The sequence below is a fragment of the Puma concolor genome, chromosome B1, assembly GCF_028749965.1.
Source record: "Puma concolor isolate L17-30 chromosome B1, mPumCon1.1.hap2, whole genome shotgun sequence".
Lineage (NCBI taxonomy): Eukaryota > Metazoa > Chordata > Mammalia > Carnivora > Felidae > Puma > Puma concolor.
The window spans coordinates 67,230,441-67,251,203 of NC_141670.1; the positions used below are offsets into that span (position 1 = coordinate 67,230,441).

At 34.3% G+C, this 20,763-nt stretch overlaps 1 protein-coding gene across 6 annotated transcripts in view; it reads left to right on the forward strand.

Annotated features, from left to right (window-relative positions):
* FSTL5 (follistatin like 5) overlaps positions 1-20,763 on the forward strand; it is a 780,922-nt gene that overhangs the window by 629,582 nt on the left and 130,577 nt on the right. For all 6 annotated transcript variants that reach the window (XM_086703952.1, XM_086703953.1, XM_086703951.1 and 3 more), the window contains exons 9-10: positions 3,575-3,736; positions 8,094-8,228. In XM_086703952.1, coding sequence (XP_086560078.1) covers positions 3,575-3,736; positions 8,094-8,228 — 297 coding nt within the window. The remainder of the gene's footprint in view (positions 1-3,574; positions 3,737-8,093; positions 8,229-20,763) is intronic.

Here is a 20,763-nt window from a genome sequence, read left to right on the forward strand (position 1 = left end):
GCTTTTCATTTTGGCTCAGGTCATGATCTCACAGTTCGTGGGTTTGAGCCCCGTGTTGGGCTCTGCGCTGGCAGTGCAGATAATATATATATATATATATATATATATATATATATATATATATATATACACATAGAGAGAGAGAGAGAGATTAGTGAACAATAAATTATCCTCAAACTTAGTGGTTTAAAATAACATTTGTTTTCATATGAAATAACAGGAAAATAGAGATATAGAGTTATGAGATTATAAGCAGAGAAATGAGATAACTAAAGAATTTGAGAACAGCTTAAGCAGATGGTCTGGTATTAGGTCTTTTCTGAGGTTGCAGTCAACATAATTTTCTTACTGTTGTTGGTTTTATTGCTGTTTGTTGTTTTTAAGTTTTACATTATAAGTCATCCATACAGTATCTTTTTTTCTCTGTCTGGTTTATTTCACTTACAATATGCCTTCTGTGTTCTTACAAGTGACAGAATGTCCTTTGTAAGGCTGAATAATATTTCGTCATATATATACCATATTTTCTTTATCATTCAGCCATTGATGGGCACTTAAGTTTGTTTCCTTACCTTGGCTATTGCGAATAATGCTGCTATGAACATAAGACTACAGTTATCTCTCTAAAGATAGTGATTTTGTTTCCTTTGGGTATATACCCAGTAGTGGGACTGCTGGATTGTAAGGTAATTTTTATGATTGGCTGACTGATTGATTGATTGCCATAGGGATTACTGATCAGTCAAATTTGGAACATGTTTTTACTACCCTTCAGATTTTTGTGTATTTTTTTTCCTATTGGCTAAATCAGTGGCTATTAGAGACGAAGATCAGCCAGGTTGATTAGGGACAGCATGAAAAGCGAAGAACATTGGCTGAGGAATCATGGCCTCCTGGAGTTTCATCTCAACTCTGGACTCTAACAAGCTCTGTGTCCTGGGGAAGGCTTCAAACTTCTATGTGACTCATCTTTAAAGCAACATGACTATAGGAAGTACAACACAAATATTCTATGGCATCTATGAACATATTATTATTTTTACTCTTAAAGTATTATTGCTGATGGTATTACTTTCTATCAGCAGAAGAACTGACACAGGGTAAAAGAAGATACACAAATCCAATCTTATTTTTCCTGGGAGAATATTGAGGATAAAGTTCAGAAGGAATCTGTGTCAGTTAAAGCTTACTTGAGCATAAAGTTAGAATTTACTGACTTGGAAGTAGTTCTATTTTTAATTTTTGTAGGAGCCCCCATACTATTTTCCATAGTGGTTGTACCAATTTACATGTCCACCAGCAGTGTACAAGGGCTCTGTTTTCTCCATATCCTTACCAATGGTTGTTATCTCTTGCCTTTTAAAATAGACATCCTAACAAATATGAAGTGGTTTTGGTTTGCATTTACCTGATAAGCAGTAATGTTGAGTAATGTTGAGTACCTTGTCATTAACCTGTTGGTCATTGAATGTCTTCATTAAAAAATGTCTGTTTAGGTACTTTGCCCATTTTTATTTGCTTTTTTTCTGTTAAATTATATGAGCTCATTGTATATTTATATATTAATGACTTATCAGATATCTGGCTTACAAATAGTTCCTCCCATTCTATAGGTTTCCTTTTCATTTTGCTGACAATTTCCTTTGCTGTGTGGAAGGGGATGTTAGTCTTTTGTTGCTAGGTTACAACAGCTCATTGTATATACTAGATACTAGTATGTTATAAGATATAATTTGCAAATATGTTTTTACTCTGTGAGTTGTGTTTATACTTTCTTGATAGTGTCCTTTGAGCACCCCAAATTTTAATTTTAATGAGTTCAGTTTATTAATTTTTCTTTTGTTGCTTGTATTTTGGGGTCATATCTAAGAAACCATGGTAAAATATAAAGTCAGGATAATTTATCCTTATGTTTTCTTCTAAGTGTTTTATTATTTCAGTTCCTACATTTAAGTCTGATTAATTTTGAGTTAATTTTTATATATGTTGTGAGGTAGGGGTTCAAGTTCATTCTTTTTCATATGGATATCCAGTTGTTTCAGAATCAATTCTTGAAAAGACTCTTTTTTGGAATCCTTGTTGAAAATCCATTAACCGTAGATTAATAGGTTTATTTTGGCATCCCAAGTCTATATCCATAGATTTGATTTTCTCTTTATGCCAGTTATCACATTGTTTTGATTACTATACTATATGTGTGTGTGTTGTCTACATATATATACATTTGAAAATTGGGATATATGAGACCTCCAGTTTTGTCTTCTTTTTCAAGATTGTTTTGGCTATTTGGGGTCCCTTGTAGTTCCATATAAAGCTGAAGATTAGCTCTTCCATTTCTACAAAAAAAATGCAGTTGGAATTTTGATTGGGATTACATTGTATCTATAGATCGATTTTTTTGGAGTCTTATCATCTCACAGACAATTCTTACCCATTCTTACTGTCCTACTAATTAATTATTTCAATTAATAAACAAATGACTTTTCACTTATGTGTTTTTCTTTAAATTCTTTCAACTCATTTTGCAGTGTTCAGTGTAAAAATCTTACACCTCCTTGGTTAAATTCATTTCTAAATATTCTAAATATTTCTAAATATTTTATTTTTTGGATGCTTCTATAAACATAATTGTTACTCTGATCTTTTAAACATGCTATGGTAAGGAAAATATTTTTGTTCTTTCTCATTTATATATTCATTATTTGTTTATATAACTGAATTCTTTTTTTAAATTTTTTATGTTTTATTTATTTTTGAGAGAGAGAGAGAGAGAGAGACAGAGCATGAGTGGGGGAGGGGTAGAGAGAGAAGGAGACACAGAATCTGAAGTAGGCTCCAGGCTCTGAGCTGTCAGCACGGAGCCCGATGTGGGGCTCAAACTCATGAACTGCTAGATCATGACCTGAGCAGAAGTTGGATGCTTAACCGACCGAGCCACCCAGGGGACCCTATAACTGAATTCTTCAAGTCTTATTTTGTTCCTTATAGTTCTTTAGAGTTGTTAATTATTTTAATGCCCAAATTTTAATATATTTGGCAAATATGAGCCCCTTTAAGCTGGCTTTTGTGTTTTGTTTTTAAGATTTTTTTGTTTATAATGTGTTTATTTTTGAGAGAGACAGAGAGTGAGCAAGGGAGGAGCAGAGAGAGAGGGAGACACAGAATCCGAAGTAGGTTCCAGTCTCTGAGCTGTCAGCATGGAGCCTGATGTGGGGCTCGAACTCATGAACAGTGAGCTGATGACTTGAGCTGAACTCAGATGCTTAAGCAACTGAGCCACCCAGGCACCCTTGGATTCTGTATTTTATTGTTGTTTCTATCATCCTTTGAAAACCTCCTTTATTACCAAAACAGGATATTCCAGGCTCAGCTTGTATTTTTCCTGACACAGTCTCATAATGACCTTGATGCAAGGAATAGTGGCAAATTTTTGGAGATATTGATATTTGGAAACTAAGATCTGCAGAATTACATATCATTAGAATATATAATTGGCAATTTTATCATATTGCAATTTTTGGAAAATCACAGAATATGGCTTAGTAACTCACTTTTTTCCCATTTCTTCTTGTAGTCCCTCCAGTGATCCGGGTGTATCCAGAGAGTCAGGCTCGAGAACCTGGGGTAACTGCAAGTCTCAGGTGCCATGCAGAGGGCATACCAAACCCTCAGCTTGGCTGGCTGAAGAATGGAATCGATATTACACCAAAGCTGTCCAAACAACTCACACTTCAAGGTGCTTTTCAGTTTCATTTTCTCCTCTCAAATGACCATGTGGAAATTTTACATTAAAATTTATAACACAGTTTACGTGACTTAAAAAAAAAAGTAGATGACAACAAAATGTCATGAATATGAAAAGAATATAGCTGTTTCTAACACATTATATCTGAAATAGAGCCCTTTACTATTTTTAGTGTTTTCAATAATAATCTTGTCATACTAATTATGTCATTATTTTAGCAATAAATAAAATATTATATTATGTATCTTTTAAATACTTGTCTTATGGATTATAGCAGATATGCTGAACAGAATAGGTGGATGTCTTCAGAGAATACCTTTCTGCAGGGGCCAATTAAATGTTTAAATCATACTTTTAAAATACATTATAGGAAGTATAAATAATATGGAAATTCCTTAGTGGATGTTTTGTAGTATACTTTGCAAATGAAGACAGAGGAAAATAAAAACATTACCAAATTGGTTTAAGGTTATGAATATTATTATTGAATTCTAATGTATAAAATATCCTAAATTTTAATAATCTAATGTGTAACTATAATTAATCAATTATTACACATATAATAATCATTAATATGTGGTAAGTAGAAAACAAAAAATATCTTTGTGCAAAAGCAGTTGCATATACGTTGATTATACCAGTAGGTTGAAAAATGTATATCTTATATTCACCATCAAGAGTAGAACATGACAGGTCATTTTACTGGAGTATCTGTTGCATGACATGATATTCTTTATTGCTTGCTTTAAATTCCTGCAATTCATACTGCTAGAAATGAATGTATTTTCATTTTGGCATTATTTCTATAAGCACAGACATCAATTCTTATTCCACTTTGACAAAGAATGTTTCAATATATGTTTTTAAATACTTTTTTTTGAAATATCTACTATTTTTTTTTTCAAAAATGACATGGGAAAGTAATTTTGACCTTTAAAACCTGAATGCTACAAATCTCCATATTAATATAAGTAAACCAACATGTTTACATCTGCTGATCATATCTTTAGTGTCTATAATCTTAGAAGAGAAGAAGATTGATCTGATTAACACAAATTAAAGTGAAGAAAGTTCTAATTAGTTTCTGATTTTGTCATCTCTTGCCCATTTAATACTAGTAAGCCATATTAGATGGGCAAGTTATATCTTTGCCTCTAGGAATATACAGGGAGGTAAATTCAGGGGTTTGGTTACACTCTAGATTCAATATTGAAAGAGTGTGGGCCCTTGTAGGATAGCTATTATCATTTTTAAAAATGAGAAAATAGCTAAAGTTTTGAGAGAATGTGACAAATGAAAGGTGAGTGGGGAACACAACCTACGAGATAACTCTGAGTGCATTGGAGTGTTGAATTTCATAGGACTTTCTATATGATTACATATTACCAAATACTATAGTTATTCAATTATCCATTTATTCAACAAATGCTTAGTTGGCATTAATATGTGAGGTCCAAGTCTAGGCACAGACTCCATAACTATGTCCATGGATGAGATGATATGTTAATGAGAGGAAGTAAAATCCTAGAAAAGCAGAAATGTTTAATTGGAAGGCAAATCAAGGTAAATAACACAAGGAGACTGAAAATCAACAAGGAAGCATGAAATTAAGGTGATTCTACAGAAGAAAATAAAGCTAAGTATGGGAAAGTGTTCAACAATGTCAAATGCATAGAAAGGTTAAGGAAAGTCACTGAAATGTATTTGTGAGTTAGGTGATTAGGTTTGGCCTTTTGACATTTAAAAAAGCAGTGATAGTAGCAATTAGTCTTCAGTGGGTTTGGAAATGAAAAGGAAGTAGGAAGTATAAAAATCTCTCCAGTTTTGAAAGGAAGAAAAAGAAAAGTTAGCTGCCACTGAGGGTAAGAATTAGGGCAAATAAAGATATTTTTTCTTAAACAGTGCATCAATTTGAAGGAATATTAGTAAGGAAAAAGATGTGGAGATGATGGAGGTGAGGAAGGATGACCAAATAATCATAGAAATCAGAAAGAAAAGAGAGATTTCCCATGCAAAGAAACAGGAGAGAGTTTCCTTTGAAATGTAAATAAATGTAAAAATGTAGATGGAAATAGGAAATTGGCCTAACTCGTTTTCCCAGCTTTTACTGAAATCTAATTGACATAACATTGTGTTAGTTTAAGGTAATAAAATGTGATGATTTAATAACCATGTATACTGCAAAATGATTTGAGTTTACTTTCTAATTACATGTATGTATTTCATTATTTAAAAGCAAGGTCACTTGCGTAGATTAAGAAGTTATAATTACGATGGGAAACATCAAACATAGTAAAGATTTGAAATAAAAATGGAGCAGGAAATGAAAGGCATGTAACCATAAAGGTCAGGTGAAATAAATAGCAAGTAGCATTGAACACCTTGCAAACTGAAAACTGTGAATTTCAAAATCTGTAAATTTGCCTATGCAGTAGTCTCTTAATGTACTCAAAAAAACTAGATACAGAGACACCAAGTGTGGAGATATGTCAGCTTGTTGCAGTTTGGGCAGTTAGTAAGGCCTGTGTGTCAGAATGATAAATGGACGAGGGAATTGCTCATTCTGGCAATAGAGTAGAAAATATTTAGAAATGGTGGATTATGTAGAGAAGGAGGAAGACAGTGAGGCATGTAGGTTAGGAGAACATATAAGAATATTGAGAAGAGAAAGTTTAAGGAAGGAATAAATTGACGATATTTCAAAACAAATCTAGAGAATTGAAGTTGTGAAGTTGTGGGTCTTAAGAAAAAGTATGTTCTTTGGAGAGAGCCATATTTCATGTAAAACAAGAAGCTGATGCAGGCTTAAATGCATGTTCACTCCTTATTTTTCAGAGCAGGTGTCTGCCAACTAAGGTCCACATGCCAGATCTGGGAAAATGCCTGTTTTGTGAATAAAGTCAATTGTGGGGGGGGGGGGGGCGGCTTTGTTTTTGTTTGCCTTTAGAACACAGCCACACTCATGTTGTAAAGTATTGTCATGGCTCCTTTATGCCAGTATGGCAGAAGTGGGCAGTTGTCACAGATATGATATGGCTTATAAAGCACAAAATATTTACCAGGCCTTTTACAGCAAAGAAACAAAAACAAAAACAAATCACCAACCTCCCTTTTGGAGTAGTGACTCTCAACAATGGATGGGGGTGGGGGATGGTGGAGGTGTGTAATAACATCTACAAAGTGAGAAAGAGGTTCAAGTAGTCTGGCTCTTTCTCCCCAAACACTCGCTGCCTCTCCATATCCTCCTATTCACATCCCTTGAGAGCCACTCGCATTTCAAGCTCTTTTCCCACTGTTTTTCTGCCAGACAACCACACAGGACATGGTGCATGGTGTTCTTGTGATTAGATAATAATGGGTACAAACACACACAGAAAGACTTAAAGAAATAAAGTAAAAGAGGAAAAAAAAATGAGCACAATAAACACTGGATTTGGGAGTCTGATAGGCATCCAGCCCCCATCTTTTGAGTTGAGTGATTTATGTACCATCATTCTCTGAGTCTCGGATTCTGCTTCTGATAATTATGTATTACTTAGGACAATTAACACATAATATGTGTAACACCACCTTGTATATTTCCTACATATAGTCAGTTTTTAATTATACTCTGGTATCCCCATTAGGGAATACAACTCATTAATTAGGGATTAGCTTAAAAAATTATTTTACTAAGATTTAAAAGTTGAGCTATTATTCCCTTAACCCTTTGGTTATACATTGACAGTGTTAATTTCCATATTATAATATTGTTTACATATATTCCTGGCAAAAGATTGAAATCTTGCAGACAAATCATGTGTTTTTATCTTTCTGTTTTCCTTACTTAATAGTTCCCTTACCTTATAATTCCAGATATTTAATACACGCTCAATAATGTACTTGACAAGTGGTAATTGCACTATACTTGTATGATGTAGCTGGCTTAATTCCTTTATGAAGTCTTTTTATATGTATTCTCCTGTATATAAAACATATTGTTATTATTTTAAAATTTTGTAAAACTTAAGACAAAGTGAATTTTGAATACTAAAAATAAATAAATAAAGGGAATTATAGTTATCAATATGAAATACCTATACCAAGTAGGAAATAAGAAATAAATATAAAATATAAAGCGTGTGCATTTGATACAGAGTTTTGGGTTCTCTGTTAGCAGAATGACAACACAGTTTATGAAACACTTGAATGCTTTTGGAATAATTTGGCATGCCTCCAAAGCATGAAAGTAGGAAGGAAAGCAGTTTAATTAGGACAAGCTAAGAGAACTGTTTGACTGTGTAATCGGAAAGCACTGTACCAAAACTGAAATTGGAGTTTACAAGTTGCATTTGCCTTCTGTTTTCAGCAAATGGCAGCGAGGTTCATATAAGCAATGTGCGCTATGAAGATACAGGAGCATACACTTGTATCGCAAAGAATGAAGCAGGAGTGGATGAAGACATCTCTTCTCTTTTCGTGGAAGATTCTGCCAGAAAGACCCGTATGTATCGAACACTCGCCCTCACAAAGCGCGACTGGCTATAGAGCAGGGCTTTTCTGCAGCAGTCTCTGTGGTTACTGCCACCTTAAGAGCTCACTGCCCTGCCACCAACATCAATCCCTGGGCTGTTTTCTCCATTTAGTGCTAGAAATGCTTTGCCATCACTGCCGACGTTTCCCGATTGTATCATGAAGTAATGGGGAAAAATGTACCATTCATTCTTTTTTTAAAACAAAACAAAACAAAACAAAACAACAACAAGAACAACACAACTATTACGTAGCGAAAGAGATATGGATAGAGTGGGGATGCTCAAGATGGATTTTTAGTTATAGCTAAATTGCTTGGAACTCCAAGTACCATGATTTATCAAATGTGCTCTCTATGAGAAAAGTCACGGACACTTTCTTCCCCCAGTCCGCATATGCCACAGGATGGTTGTTTTAAGATTGGGTCTGGATGTACTTGGAATGACTATTACCCTTGCTCCTCAATCTGATTTGTTAGATGATTTTACAAATCTAATTATTGTAATTTGTTGCAGGGCCCCTGATACTTGGAGGACTGTCTAGTTTGGCATGCCTATTTCTCAATTGAGTTCTTGAACAAGGTTAAAGCATTGTCTCAGGAATCTTATTTCTCTTTAAATCAACGAGTATATGTAGATATTGGTGGATCCAAGCAGGGAGAAAGATCTTATCCAAGTCCTGACTACTAGTATATCTTTATCTATATTTGGTCTCACTAGTTCAACCATCATTGCAAGCAAATATTTAAAAAGAAAATTCTTGGGTCACCTGGGCGGCTCAGTTGGTTGGGAGGCCCACTTCGGCTCAGGTAATGATCTCAGGGCTTGTGAGTTGGAGTCCCGGATCTGGATCTGGCTCTGTGCTGACAGCTTTTGGAGCCTGGAGCCTGCTTCGATTCTCCCTCTCACTCTACCCCTCCCCCAATCGCATTCTGTGTCTGTCTCTGTCTCAAAGGTAAATAAACATTAAAAAAAGTTTTTTTAAAGAAAATTCTTAAGGTAGATAAAGATAAAAGAAAGCTAAAGTTAATGACCTGGATAAGGTCCACCGTAACTTCTCTATGCCTTTTATATATTTCTGCTAAATATCAATTTGCAATCCACTTTCTCTTTAAAAATAATTTAGGTGACAAGTAATTGAATACTTTAGTTTTCTTTGTTCTTTATGATGAAAGTTGTAAGACAGAGTTTAATTTCAATTCTCTATTCTGATTTTCTTTTAATGTTAGTCAAGTATTTTTCAATATGTTTCCCTAGTTACAACATTAAAATACTAGTTACTGTTCCTTTAATCAGTGAACCACTTACTATTTAGCAGCATGTAACTTTGAGAAAAATTTTAGGGGAAGATTTAATATAATTTTGTTCATAGATTCAGTCACATGAATGTATTTGAAATGACATGAAATCATGAATCATGAAATCATGTTTTTACTTTAAGCTCTTAGAGGTCAAAATAATACATTTTAAATAACTTTTTGAGATTATACGTTAACATCCTATTAAAATCAGAAGTAGCATTTGTAAGTTATAGCAATGCAGGCCTCACTATATCTATATTTATAGAACTTTCAAATTCATCCCATAAGTAACAATATAAATAAAAGATTCAAAGGGTTTTGTTCCTAAGTCTGGATATAATTATTTATAGGTGTTCCTTCTATATTTAATTCTGTAACATTTTCAAGGATAAAGAGAGAAAACTACCAGATTTTATTTTTTAATTTAATTAATTCATTTATTCTGTTAGGAACACAGCATAAATTCTCTACCCTCTTAAATTTTTAAATGCTCCACATTTTATTGTTAACTATAGGCACTAGGTTGTACAACAGATCTCCAGAACTTGTTTGTCTTGTATAACTGTGACTTTGTACACATTGAACAACTTTCATTTTTCCCTCCTCCACATCAACTGACAGCCACCATTCCATTGTGTTTCTATGACTTTTGACTCTTTGATAACTCATCTAATGCAATTACACAGTCTTGGTCTTTGTGACTGGCTTGTTTCAATTAGCATAATGTCTTTCAGGTCTATTCATATTGTCACAAAGGATAGGATTTCCTTCTTTCTAAGGTGGAATAATATTCTATTGTATGTATACACAACATTTTCTTTATCCATTCATTTGGTCAAAAGATATTTGAGTTGTTTCCATACGTTAGCTATTGTGAATGATGCTGTAATGAATATGTGAGTGCAGGTATTTCTTTGATCCTGATTTCAATTCTTTTGGATATATATACCCAGAATTTGGATTACTGGATCATATGATAGTTCCATTTTTAATTTCTGAGAACTTCTATGTTTTTCATAATAACTGCACCATTTTTCGGTCCCGTGAATGTGCAGGGCGCATTCCAATTTCTTCCCATCCTTGCCAATACTTTTATCTTTTGTTACTGTAATAATAACCATCCCAACAAGTGTGAGATAGCTCATTGTAGTTTTGATTTGCATTTTTTTTTTTTTTTATTAAAATTTTTTTTTTCAACGTTTATTTATTTTTGGGACAGAGAGAGACAGAGCATGAACGGGCGAGGGGCAGAGAGAGAGGGAGACACAGAATCGGAAACAGGCTCCAGGCTCTGAGCCATCAGCCCAGAGCCCGACGCGGGGCTCGAACTCACGGACTGCGAGATCGTGACCTGGCTGAAGTCGGACGCTTAACCGACTGCGCCACCCAGGCGCCCCTTGATTTGCATTTTTGATGATTAGTTACGTAGAATACCTTTTCATAAACCTATTAGCCATTCTTATATCTTTTTGGAGACATTCAAGGCCTTTGCCCATTTTTTTTTTTACTTAGTTGTTTTTTTTTTTTTTTTTTAAGTTGAGTTACTGAAGTTCCTTATATATGTTGGAAATTAAACACTTATCAGATAATATGATATGAGCTGAAAATATTTTCTCCCATATCTTAGGTTGCCTTTTCACTTTCTTGATTGTTTCCTTTACTGTGCAGAAACTTTTTAGTTTGATATAGTCCAACTTGTCTATTTTTGTTTTTGTTGCCTGTTTTTGATAAAATTATAGGCCAATATCCTGATGAACATAGATGCAGAATTCCTCAACAAAATATTAGCAAACTGATTCTAACAACACACTAACAAAAGCATACACCATGATTGTGTGGGATTCATCCTTGGAATGCAAGAATTGTTCAACATATGCAGATAAAATTGTGATTTGCACATTAAAAAAAAGAATGAAGAAATGAAGAGTAAAAAATCACTTGATCATCAAATAGATGCAGATAAAATATTTGACACATTCATGCTAGAAATGCTCAACAAATGACACATGGAAAGAACATACCTCGACATAATAAGGGCTATATATGACAAGCCCACAGCTAGCATCATGCGCAATGAAAAAAAAAAATGGAAATCTTTCTCTCTCAGCTCAAGAACAAGACAAAGATGCCCAGTCTCACCATTTCAATCCAACATATCACTACAAATTCTAGCCACAGCAATTAGACAAGCAAAGGGAAAAAAAGTATTCAAATCATAAAGGAAGAAGTAAAATAGTCTGTTTGCAGATGATATAAACTTTTAAATAAAAAGCCCTACAAAGACTCCATAAACAATCTGTTAGAACTAATGAACATATTCAGTAAAGTTTCAGTGTACAAAATCAACATGCAAAAATCTGTTATGTTTCTATAAATTAAAATGAGATATCTGAAAGGCAATTAAGAAATCAATCCCATTTATAATAGCATCAAGAAGAATAATGTACTTGGGAATAAACTTAATCAAGGAGGTAAAAGACTGTACACTAAAAACTATTATACATTAATGAAAGAAATTGAAGACACAAATAAATGGAAAGATATTTTATGTTCATGGTTTAGAAGAACAAACATTATTAAAATGCTAATATTATCCAAAGAAATCTATGCTTCAACGCTATTTCCATAAAAAACACAATGGATTTCTTTTTTTTCAGAAATAGAAAAACAACTAAAATTCATATAGAACAACAAAAGATCTGGAGTAACCAAAGTGATCCTGAGAAAGAACAAATCTGGAGGCATTGTACTTCCTGATTTCATAATGTACATAAAGCTATAGTAAATAAAATAATATGATACTTGTATAAAGACAGATACATAGACAAATGGAACAGAACAGAGGACCCAAAAGTAAATCCATGAATGTACAGTTAATTGAATTCCAACAAGAGGACCAGAATATACATTGGAGAGAGGGTAGTCTTTTCAAAAAATGATTCTGGGAAACTGAATGTCCATATGTAAAAGGATGAAACTGGATCCCAATCTTACACTATATACAAAAGCAACTCAAAATGGATTAAAGATTTAAACATAAGACCTGAAAGTGTAAAACTTCTATGTTTCATTACATTGATCTTGGCAATGAAAATAATGGATTTTGACTGTAACCCTGAAGTTTCAAACATTGCTAATTCATGTTTATATTCTACTCTTTTATAGGATGCAATCCAGTTTCTTTGGAGTAACAAATTTACCTCTCATTTAAATAAATGCCTTTAATTTTTGTGACATTTGGTTTCCAAAAACTTGCTGTACTGGTTTTATATATATATATATATATATATATATATATATATATATAGAGAGAGAGAGAGAGAGAGAGAGAGAGAGAGAGGCAGAGACAGAGAGAGAGAGATGTGAATGCACCCATTTTAGAAATTTATGCACATAATTAAAATCAGAATAACACTAAATGAGTAAAATGAGAATATTAGGAGCTACAGAAAAGAAGAAATAGAAAATGTAAGAATGTCTATGTGGTATAAGACAGTTTTCCTGGGGATGTGTCCTATTACTCAGTAAAACTGTCAGAATCCTGTATAACAAAAACAATATCCAAATCAAGTGGAGATCACATTAGAGAAGTCTGTGGCCTTATGTAATCTACTTCTTTAGGATTTCCTTGGGTTCTCTACTAGTAATTCAAGGGACAAAGTCCAATATAAATTATACAATGTGTATTTGGATAGATAGTTATTTTCAAAAAAGCCAAAGGAAATAGTCACAGAGCCATCCCTGATGACTTTACTTTTCTCATTTGTACATATTAAAAAATTGTGGACTTGCCCATATTGATCAAATATAAATTCAGAGGTCTTTTATTCCCTGCCAGTAGTGATGGGATACAATGTATCTAAACAGGCAGATTGGTATAGTAGAAGAGCATGAATTCAGGCATTAGACAGGAGTTAGAATCATTGCCCTACCCCATGATAGTTCTGTGATTTGGAGCTATTACAAAACCTCTCTGAGCTTTAATTTATCTATTTGTAATATGGAATGAATACTACTAACTTACTAAGGGCTTTCTTTGTAGACATTATAAAGCATTCTCCATAGTGCTAGACATAAATTTGCTCTTCCTCCAATTTATGCTTATTTTCTGAAAATAATTATTTACTCCTTGCTAGAAATATTGACAGTTATTTTTTTAATACTCTGGAGAATCTAGCAATTCTTAGAAATTATAGTTTCTAGGATGAATGATACTTAGAGACAGATAAAAAGATTGAGGCAGAACTGAAATAGATGTAGGGATAATGAGGGATTGGGAGAGAGAGGACATATATTTGGACACCTATAAAATTGTTTATTCAAATATAAAATATCATTATTTAATTTGGCATAAAAAACTTGTTTCAATGGATTAGAGAATACATTTTTCCTTTAATGTAGCTTTTAAGATATTTTAAATAAAATACATTTTGTTGCCAGAGTCCACTTTTGTCACAGAATGAAAGCAAAAGCTACATTTTATTTCTCTTTACATCAATTTATACTCCTATTACATTTTAAAAATAATTCTTTAATGTTCCCTTCTTCTGTTTTCTTTTTGAAAGATGCAAGATGAGAAGTATTGAATTTCATATAGGCAGCAAGAAAAATGGGGAAAGATTTACAACTTTTGGACTAAATGACACCACACAGTCTTACTTTGTTTAGCTACAGCTTCAGAGCAATCATCCATTATTTTCTACATAATAGAGCAGTCATAGTAGTATCAATCACATTTTTTTTCTTATACTACATTTCCCAGCAGGATGATACTGTTGAGTGAACAATTCATGCAAAGCATCAAATGGCAAAGGAGTTTATGTTTTGCTTGTAACCTAATCTTTGAATTGGAAAACCTTGAGTTACAGTGCCCAACTTTGTCAACAAACCTCACTGGAAGTCTTCTCGTGTGACAAATTGAACTACAAAAAAAGTGCTTCAAAGTAATATAATCTACAGTTGCATTAGGGATAGGGTTTGATAACTAAGATTTAATAGAGTGATATATGAGGAGGATTTAAATGTAAAGAAGAGTAGAAATGGGCCATAGGGGATTGTAACAGGGAGTAAGAGATGATATGAAATATATGAGAGGGGTTTAGGCAGAGGTAAATGTTATTCATTTTAAAACATCTTGCAAGGAGCATAAGCACTTGATACATTTTCATTCCCAAGGGGAGTGAATTCCCAGATGACAATAATTCATCTGCAGGATTAAGGTAAATGAAAAGCAGTGTGAATGTAGGCTGCTATTGAAAGCTTTTAAACTACTGGCTGCATTAAGCACTAAGCACAGATTATATCACACCTTGCTAGGATTTTAGTAAAGATCTAGCCTCTTGTAAATATTGGAATATAATGCCTGAATACATTATAATAGTATATACAATTTTTCTTTTCATCATTGTCATGGTCAGTATTATATTTGGAAATATTGCGCCATTACAACAATCATTATTTTAGAATTCAGTGAATTAGTATTGGTCAACAATTATGAAATACATCAGTTGTAAGATTCCTTTACAGGGTATTTGACATGTGTTAAACTCTACAACAAGATTACTTGAATAAACAAGTTATGCAAATATATAATGTTAATGTAAATTAATGATATTAGAAAAATATAATGAGTGTAATTCACAATACACAGACTTTAGGAATATGGTAAAATGTATCCATTTGCACCTAAATATTTCAAAAGATATGTAAATGCTTAAGAAGTGTCTGCCTATTTTAGAAGGGACCTTGAGAACATGTTTGGAGTTACAGCAGGGGAGCACAGCTACTCCTATCTCCTTGACGAACGATGGTCTTCCTCTATTAGAGATGATCATCCTCTTCCACTGAGCACACAGCTTCAGAGGGACATGCAGGCCACAGTGAGGGGAGAAGGGGACGTGTGCCTAACCAACCAGATCAGCAGTCTCAAGCCTGGTAATCAGTGGGGTGACAGATGTCACAGCCAGCTTGCCTACACCTGAAACTGTGTAACATACTACATTGTTATGTTAACTGGAATTTAAATAAAAACCTTAAAGCAAAATGCAAAGATAAGAAAAAAAAAGTAGAGAAAAGCATCTTAAAATAGGTTAGGGCACCTGGGTGGCTCAGTCGGTTAAGCAGTTAAGCATCTAACTTCAGCTCAGGTCATGATCTCCTGGTTCTTGAGTTTGAGCCCATGTTGGGCTCTGTGCTAATAGCTCAGAGCCTGGAGCCTGCTTCAGATTCTATATCTCTGTCTTTTGCTCACACTGGCTTTCTCTCTCTCTCTTCTCTCTCTCTTTCTCTCTGTCTCAAGAATAACATTAAAATAAAATTAAAATAAAATAAAATAAAATAAAATAAAATAAAATAAAATAAAATAAAATAAAATAAAATGGCTTAAAACGGGGTCTTTTTACATACAAACACAGTTTGAATATGGTATTACAAATTTTGAAAATAGAACATATTCTGATAATATAAAACAACGAACTCTCTAGTCTTCATTTACCTCCTGTTTTTACTATTTTTTAAATTTTAAGTAAGTTTCACATTCAGTATGGGACTTGACCTCACATTTACTTCCTATTTTTATTTTTAACTTAAAAAAAATATTTATTTATTTATTTTGGGGGAGAGAGAGTGAATGTGCCCATGCAAGCAGTGGGGGAAAGGCAGAGAGAGGGAAAGAGAGAATCCCAAGCAGCCTCCATGCTGTCAGCACAGAGCCCAATGCGGGGATGGAACAGTGAGATAATGGCCTGAGCTGAAATCAAGAGTTGGACACTTAACCAATTGAGCCACATAGGTGCCCCCTTATTATTTTTAAAGAATGGACCAGGGGTGCCTGGGTGGCTTAGTTGGTTAAATATCCTACTCTTGTTTGTTTGTTTGTTTGTTTGTTTGTTTGTTTTATGCAAAATATATTTTGTTTATTTATTGTTTTAATATAATTTATTGTCAAATTGATTTCCATACAACACCCAGTGCTCATCCCCACAGGTGCCCTCCTCAATGCCCATCAACCACTTTCCCCTTTCCCCCACACCTCATCCACCCTCAGTTTGTTCTCAGTAACCAAGAGTCTCTTATGGTTTGCCTCCCTCCCTCTCTAACCTTTTTCCCCTTCCTCCTCCCCCATGGTCTTCTGTTAAGTTTCTCAAGATCTACATATGAGTGAAAACATATGGTATCTGTCTTTCTCTGCCTGACTTATTTCTCTTAGCATAATACCTTCCAGTTCCATCCACACTGATGCAAATGGCCAGATTTCATTCTTTCTTATTGCCAAGTAGTATTCCATTGTATATATAAACCGCGTCTTCTTTATCCATTCATCAGTTGATGGACATTTAGGCTCTTTCCATAATTTGGCTATTGTTGAAAGTGCTGCTATAAACATTGGGGTACAAGTGCCCCTATGCTCAGCACTCCTATATCCCTTGGGTAAATTCTTAGCAGTGCTATTGCTGGGTCATAAGGTAGTTCTATTTTTAATTTTTTGAGGAATCTCCACACTGCTTTCCAGAGTGGCTGCACCAGTTTGCATTCCCACCAACAGTGCAAGAGGGTTCCCGTTTCTCCACCTCCTCGCCAGCACTAGTCCTCTGATTTGTTCATTTTAGCCACTCTGACCAGCATGAGGTGATATCTGAGTGTGGTTTTGATTTGTATTTCCCTGATGAGGAGTGACATTAACATCGTTTCATGTGTCTGCTGGCCATCTGGATGTCTTCTTTGGAAAAGTGTCTATTCATGTCTTCTGCCCATTTCTTCACTGGATTATTTGTTTTTCAGGTGTGGAGTTTCGTGAGTTCTTTATAGATTTTGGAGCCTAGCCCTTTATCTGATATGTCCTTTGCAAATATCTTTTCCCATTCAGTCGGTTGCCTTTTAGTTTTGTTGATTTTTTCCTTTGCAGTACAGAAGCATTTGTGTTCAATAGTTCATTTTTATTTTTAATTCCCTTGCCTATGGAGATGTGTTGAGTTAGAAATTGCTGCAGCTGAAGTCAGAGAGGTTTTTTCCTGCTTTCTCCTCTAGGGTTTCGATGGTTTCTTGTCTCACATTCAGGTCCTTCATCCATTTTGAGTTTATTTTTGTGAATGGTGTAAGAAAGTGGTCTAGTTTCATTCTTCTGCATGTTGCTATCCAGTTCTCCCAGCACCATTTGTTAAAGAGACTGTCTTTTTTCCAATGGATACTCTTTCCTTCTTTGTCAAAGATTAGTTGGCCATAGTTTTGTGGGTCCAATTATGGGTTCTCTATTCTATTCCATTGGTCCATGTGTCTGTTTCCGTGCCAATACCATGCTGTCTTGATGATTACAGCTTTGTAGTAGAGGCTAAAGTCTGGGATTGTGATGCCCCCCACTTTGGTTTTCTTCCTCAATATTACTTTGGCTATTCGGGGTCTTTTATGGTTCCATATAAATTTAAGGATTGTTTGTTCTAGCTTTGAGAAGGATGCTGGTGCAATTTTGATTGAGATTGCATTGAATGTATAGATTGCTTTGGGTAGTATTGATATTTTGACAATATTTATTCTTCCAATCCATGTGCATGGAATGCTTTTCCATTTCTTTGTGTCATCTTCAATTTCCTTCATAAGCTTTCTATAGTTTTCAGCACACAGATCTTTTACATCTTTAGTTAGGTTTATTCCTATGTATTTTATGGTTCATGGTGCAATAGCGAATGGTATCAGTTTCTTTATTTCTCTTTCTGTTGTTTCATTATTGGTATATAAAAATGCAACTGATTTCGGTACATTGATTTTGTACCCTGAAACTTTAGCAGACTTTTGGTGGAGTCTGTCAGGTTTTCCACGTAGAGTATCATGTGGTCTGCGAAAAGTGAAAATTGACTTCATCTTTGCCAATTTTGATGACTTTTATTTCATTTTTTTGTCTGATTACTGATGCTAGGACTTCCAACACTATGTTAAACAACAGTGGTGAGAGCGGACAACCCTGTAGTGTGCCTAATCTCAGAGGGAAAGTTCTTAGTTTTTCCCCATTGAAGGTGATATTAGCTGTGGGCTTTTCATAAATGGCTTTAATGATGTTTAAGTATGTTCTTTCTACAGACTTTCTTGAGCGTTTTCATCAAGAAAGGATGCTGAATTTTGTCAAATGCTTTTTCTGCATCTATTGACAGGATTATATGGTTCTTTTCTTTTCTTTTCTTTTTTCTTTTATTACTGTCATGTATCACAGTGATTGATTTGCGAATATTGAAACCAGCCCTGAAGCCCAGGAATGAATCCCACTTGGTCATAGTGAATAATTCTTTTTATATGCTGTTGAGTTCGAGTTGCTAGTATCTTGTTGAGAATATTTGCATCCATATTTATCTGGGATATTGGCCTATAGTTCTCTTTTTTTGTTGGGACTCTGTCTGGTTTGGGAATCAAAGTAATGCTGGATTCATAGAATGAGTCTGGAGCTTTTCCTTCCTTTTCTATTTTTTGGAACAGCTTGAGAAGACTAGGTATTAACTCTACTTTAAAACTCTGGTAGAATTCCCCAGGGAAGCCATCTAGTCCTGGACTCTTATTTGTTGGGAGATTTTTGATAAATGATTAAATTTCTTCACTAGTTATGGGTCTATTCACATTTTCTATTTCTTTACATTTTAGTTTTTGTAGTGTGTGGGTGTTTAGGAATTTGTCCATTTCTTCCAGGTTGTCCAGTTTGTTGGCATATATTTTTTTATAGTATTCCTTGATAATTGCTTGTATTTCTGAGGGATTGGTTGTAATAATTCCATTTTCATTCATGATTTTATCTATTTGGGTCCTCTCTTCTGTTTGAGAAGGCTGGCTACAGGTTTACCAATTTTTTAATTTTTTTTCAAAAAACCAACTCTTGGTTTCATTGATCTGCTCCACTGTTTTTTTAGATTCTATATTGTTTATTTCTGCTCTGATCTTTATTATTTCTCTTCTTCTGCTGGGTTTGGGGTGTGTTTTCTGTTCTGCTTCTAGTTCCTTTAGGTGTGCTGTTAGATTTTGTATTTGGGATTTTTCTTGTTTCCTGAGATAGGTCTGAATTGTAATGTATTTTCCTCTTAGGACTGCCTTTGCTGCATCCCAAAGGGTTTGGATTGTAGTATTTTATTTTAATTTGTTTCCATATATTTTTTAATTACTTCTCTAATTGCCTGGTTGATGTATTCATTCTTTAGTAGGGTGTACTTTAATCTCCATGCTTTTGGAGGTTTTCCAGACTTTTTTCTGTGGTTGATTTCAGGTTTCATAGCATTGTGATCTGAAAGTGTGAATGGTATGATCTCAATTCTTTTATATTAATTGAGGGAAGTTTTGAGACCCAATATATGATCTATCTTGGAGAATGTTCCATGTGCACTCAAGAAGAAAGTATATTCTGTTGCTTTGGGATGCAGAGTTGTAAATACATCTCTCAAGTCCATCTGGTATAATGTATCATTCAGGGCCACTCTTTCTTTACTGATTCTCTGTCTAAATGATCTATCCATTGTTGTAAGTGGAGTATTAAAGTCCTCTGCAATTAACCACATTCTTATCAATAGGTTGCTTATGTTTATAATTAATATTTTACATATTTGGGTGCTCCTAAATTCGATGCATAGACATTTATAATTGTTAGCTCTTCCTGATGGATAGACCCTGTAATTATTATATAATGCCCGTCTTCATCTCTTGTTACAGACTTTAATTTAAAGTCTAGTGTGTCTGATATAAGTATGGCTACTCCAGCTTTCTTTTGACTTCCAGTAGCATGATAAACAGATAGAAGGTGTCCTCAGGTCTAAAATGAGTCTCTTGTAGACAGCAAATAGATGGGTTTTGTTTTTTTATCCATTCTGATACCCTATGTCTTTTTATTAGAGCATTTAGTCCATTTACATTCAGTGTTGTTATTGAAAGATATAGGTTTAGATTCATTTTGTTGTCTGTAGGTTTCACGGTTGTAGTGATGTGTCTGGTCCTGTGTGGTCCTTGTAAAATTTCACTCAGAGTCCCCCTTAGGATCTCTTGTAGGGCTGGTTTAGTGGTGATGAATTCCTTCAGTTTTTGTTTGTTTGGTAAAACCTTTACCTTTCCTTCTCTTCTGAGTGACAGGCTTGCTGGGTAAAGGATTCTTGGCTGCATATTTTTCCTGTTCATCACATTGAAGATTTCCTGCCATTCCTTTTTGCCTGCCAAGTTTCAGGAGTTAGGTCTGCTACTACCCTTATGT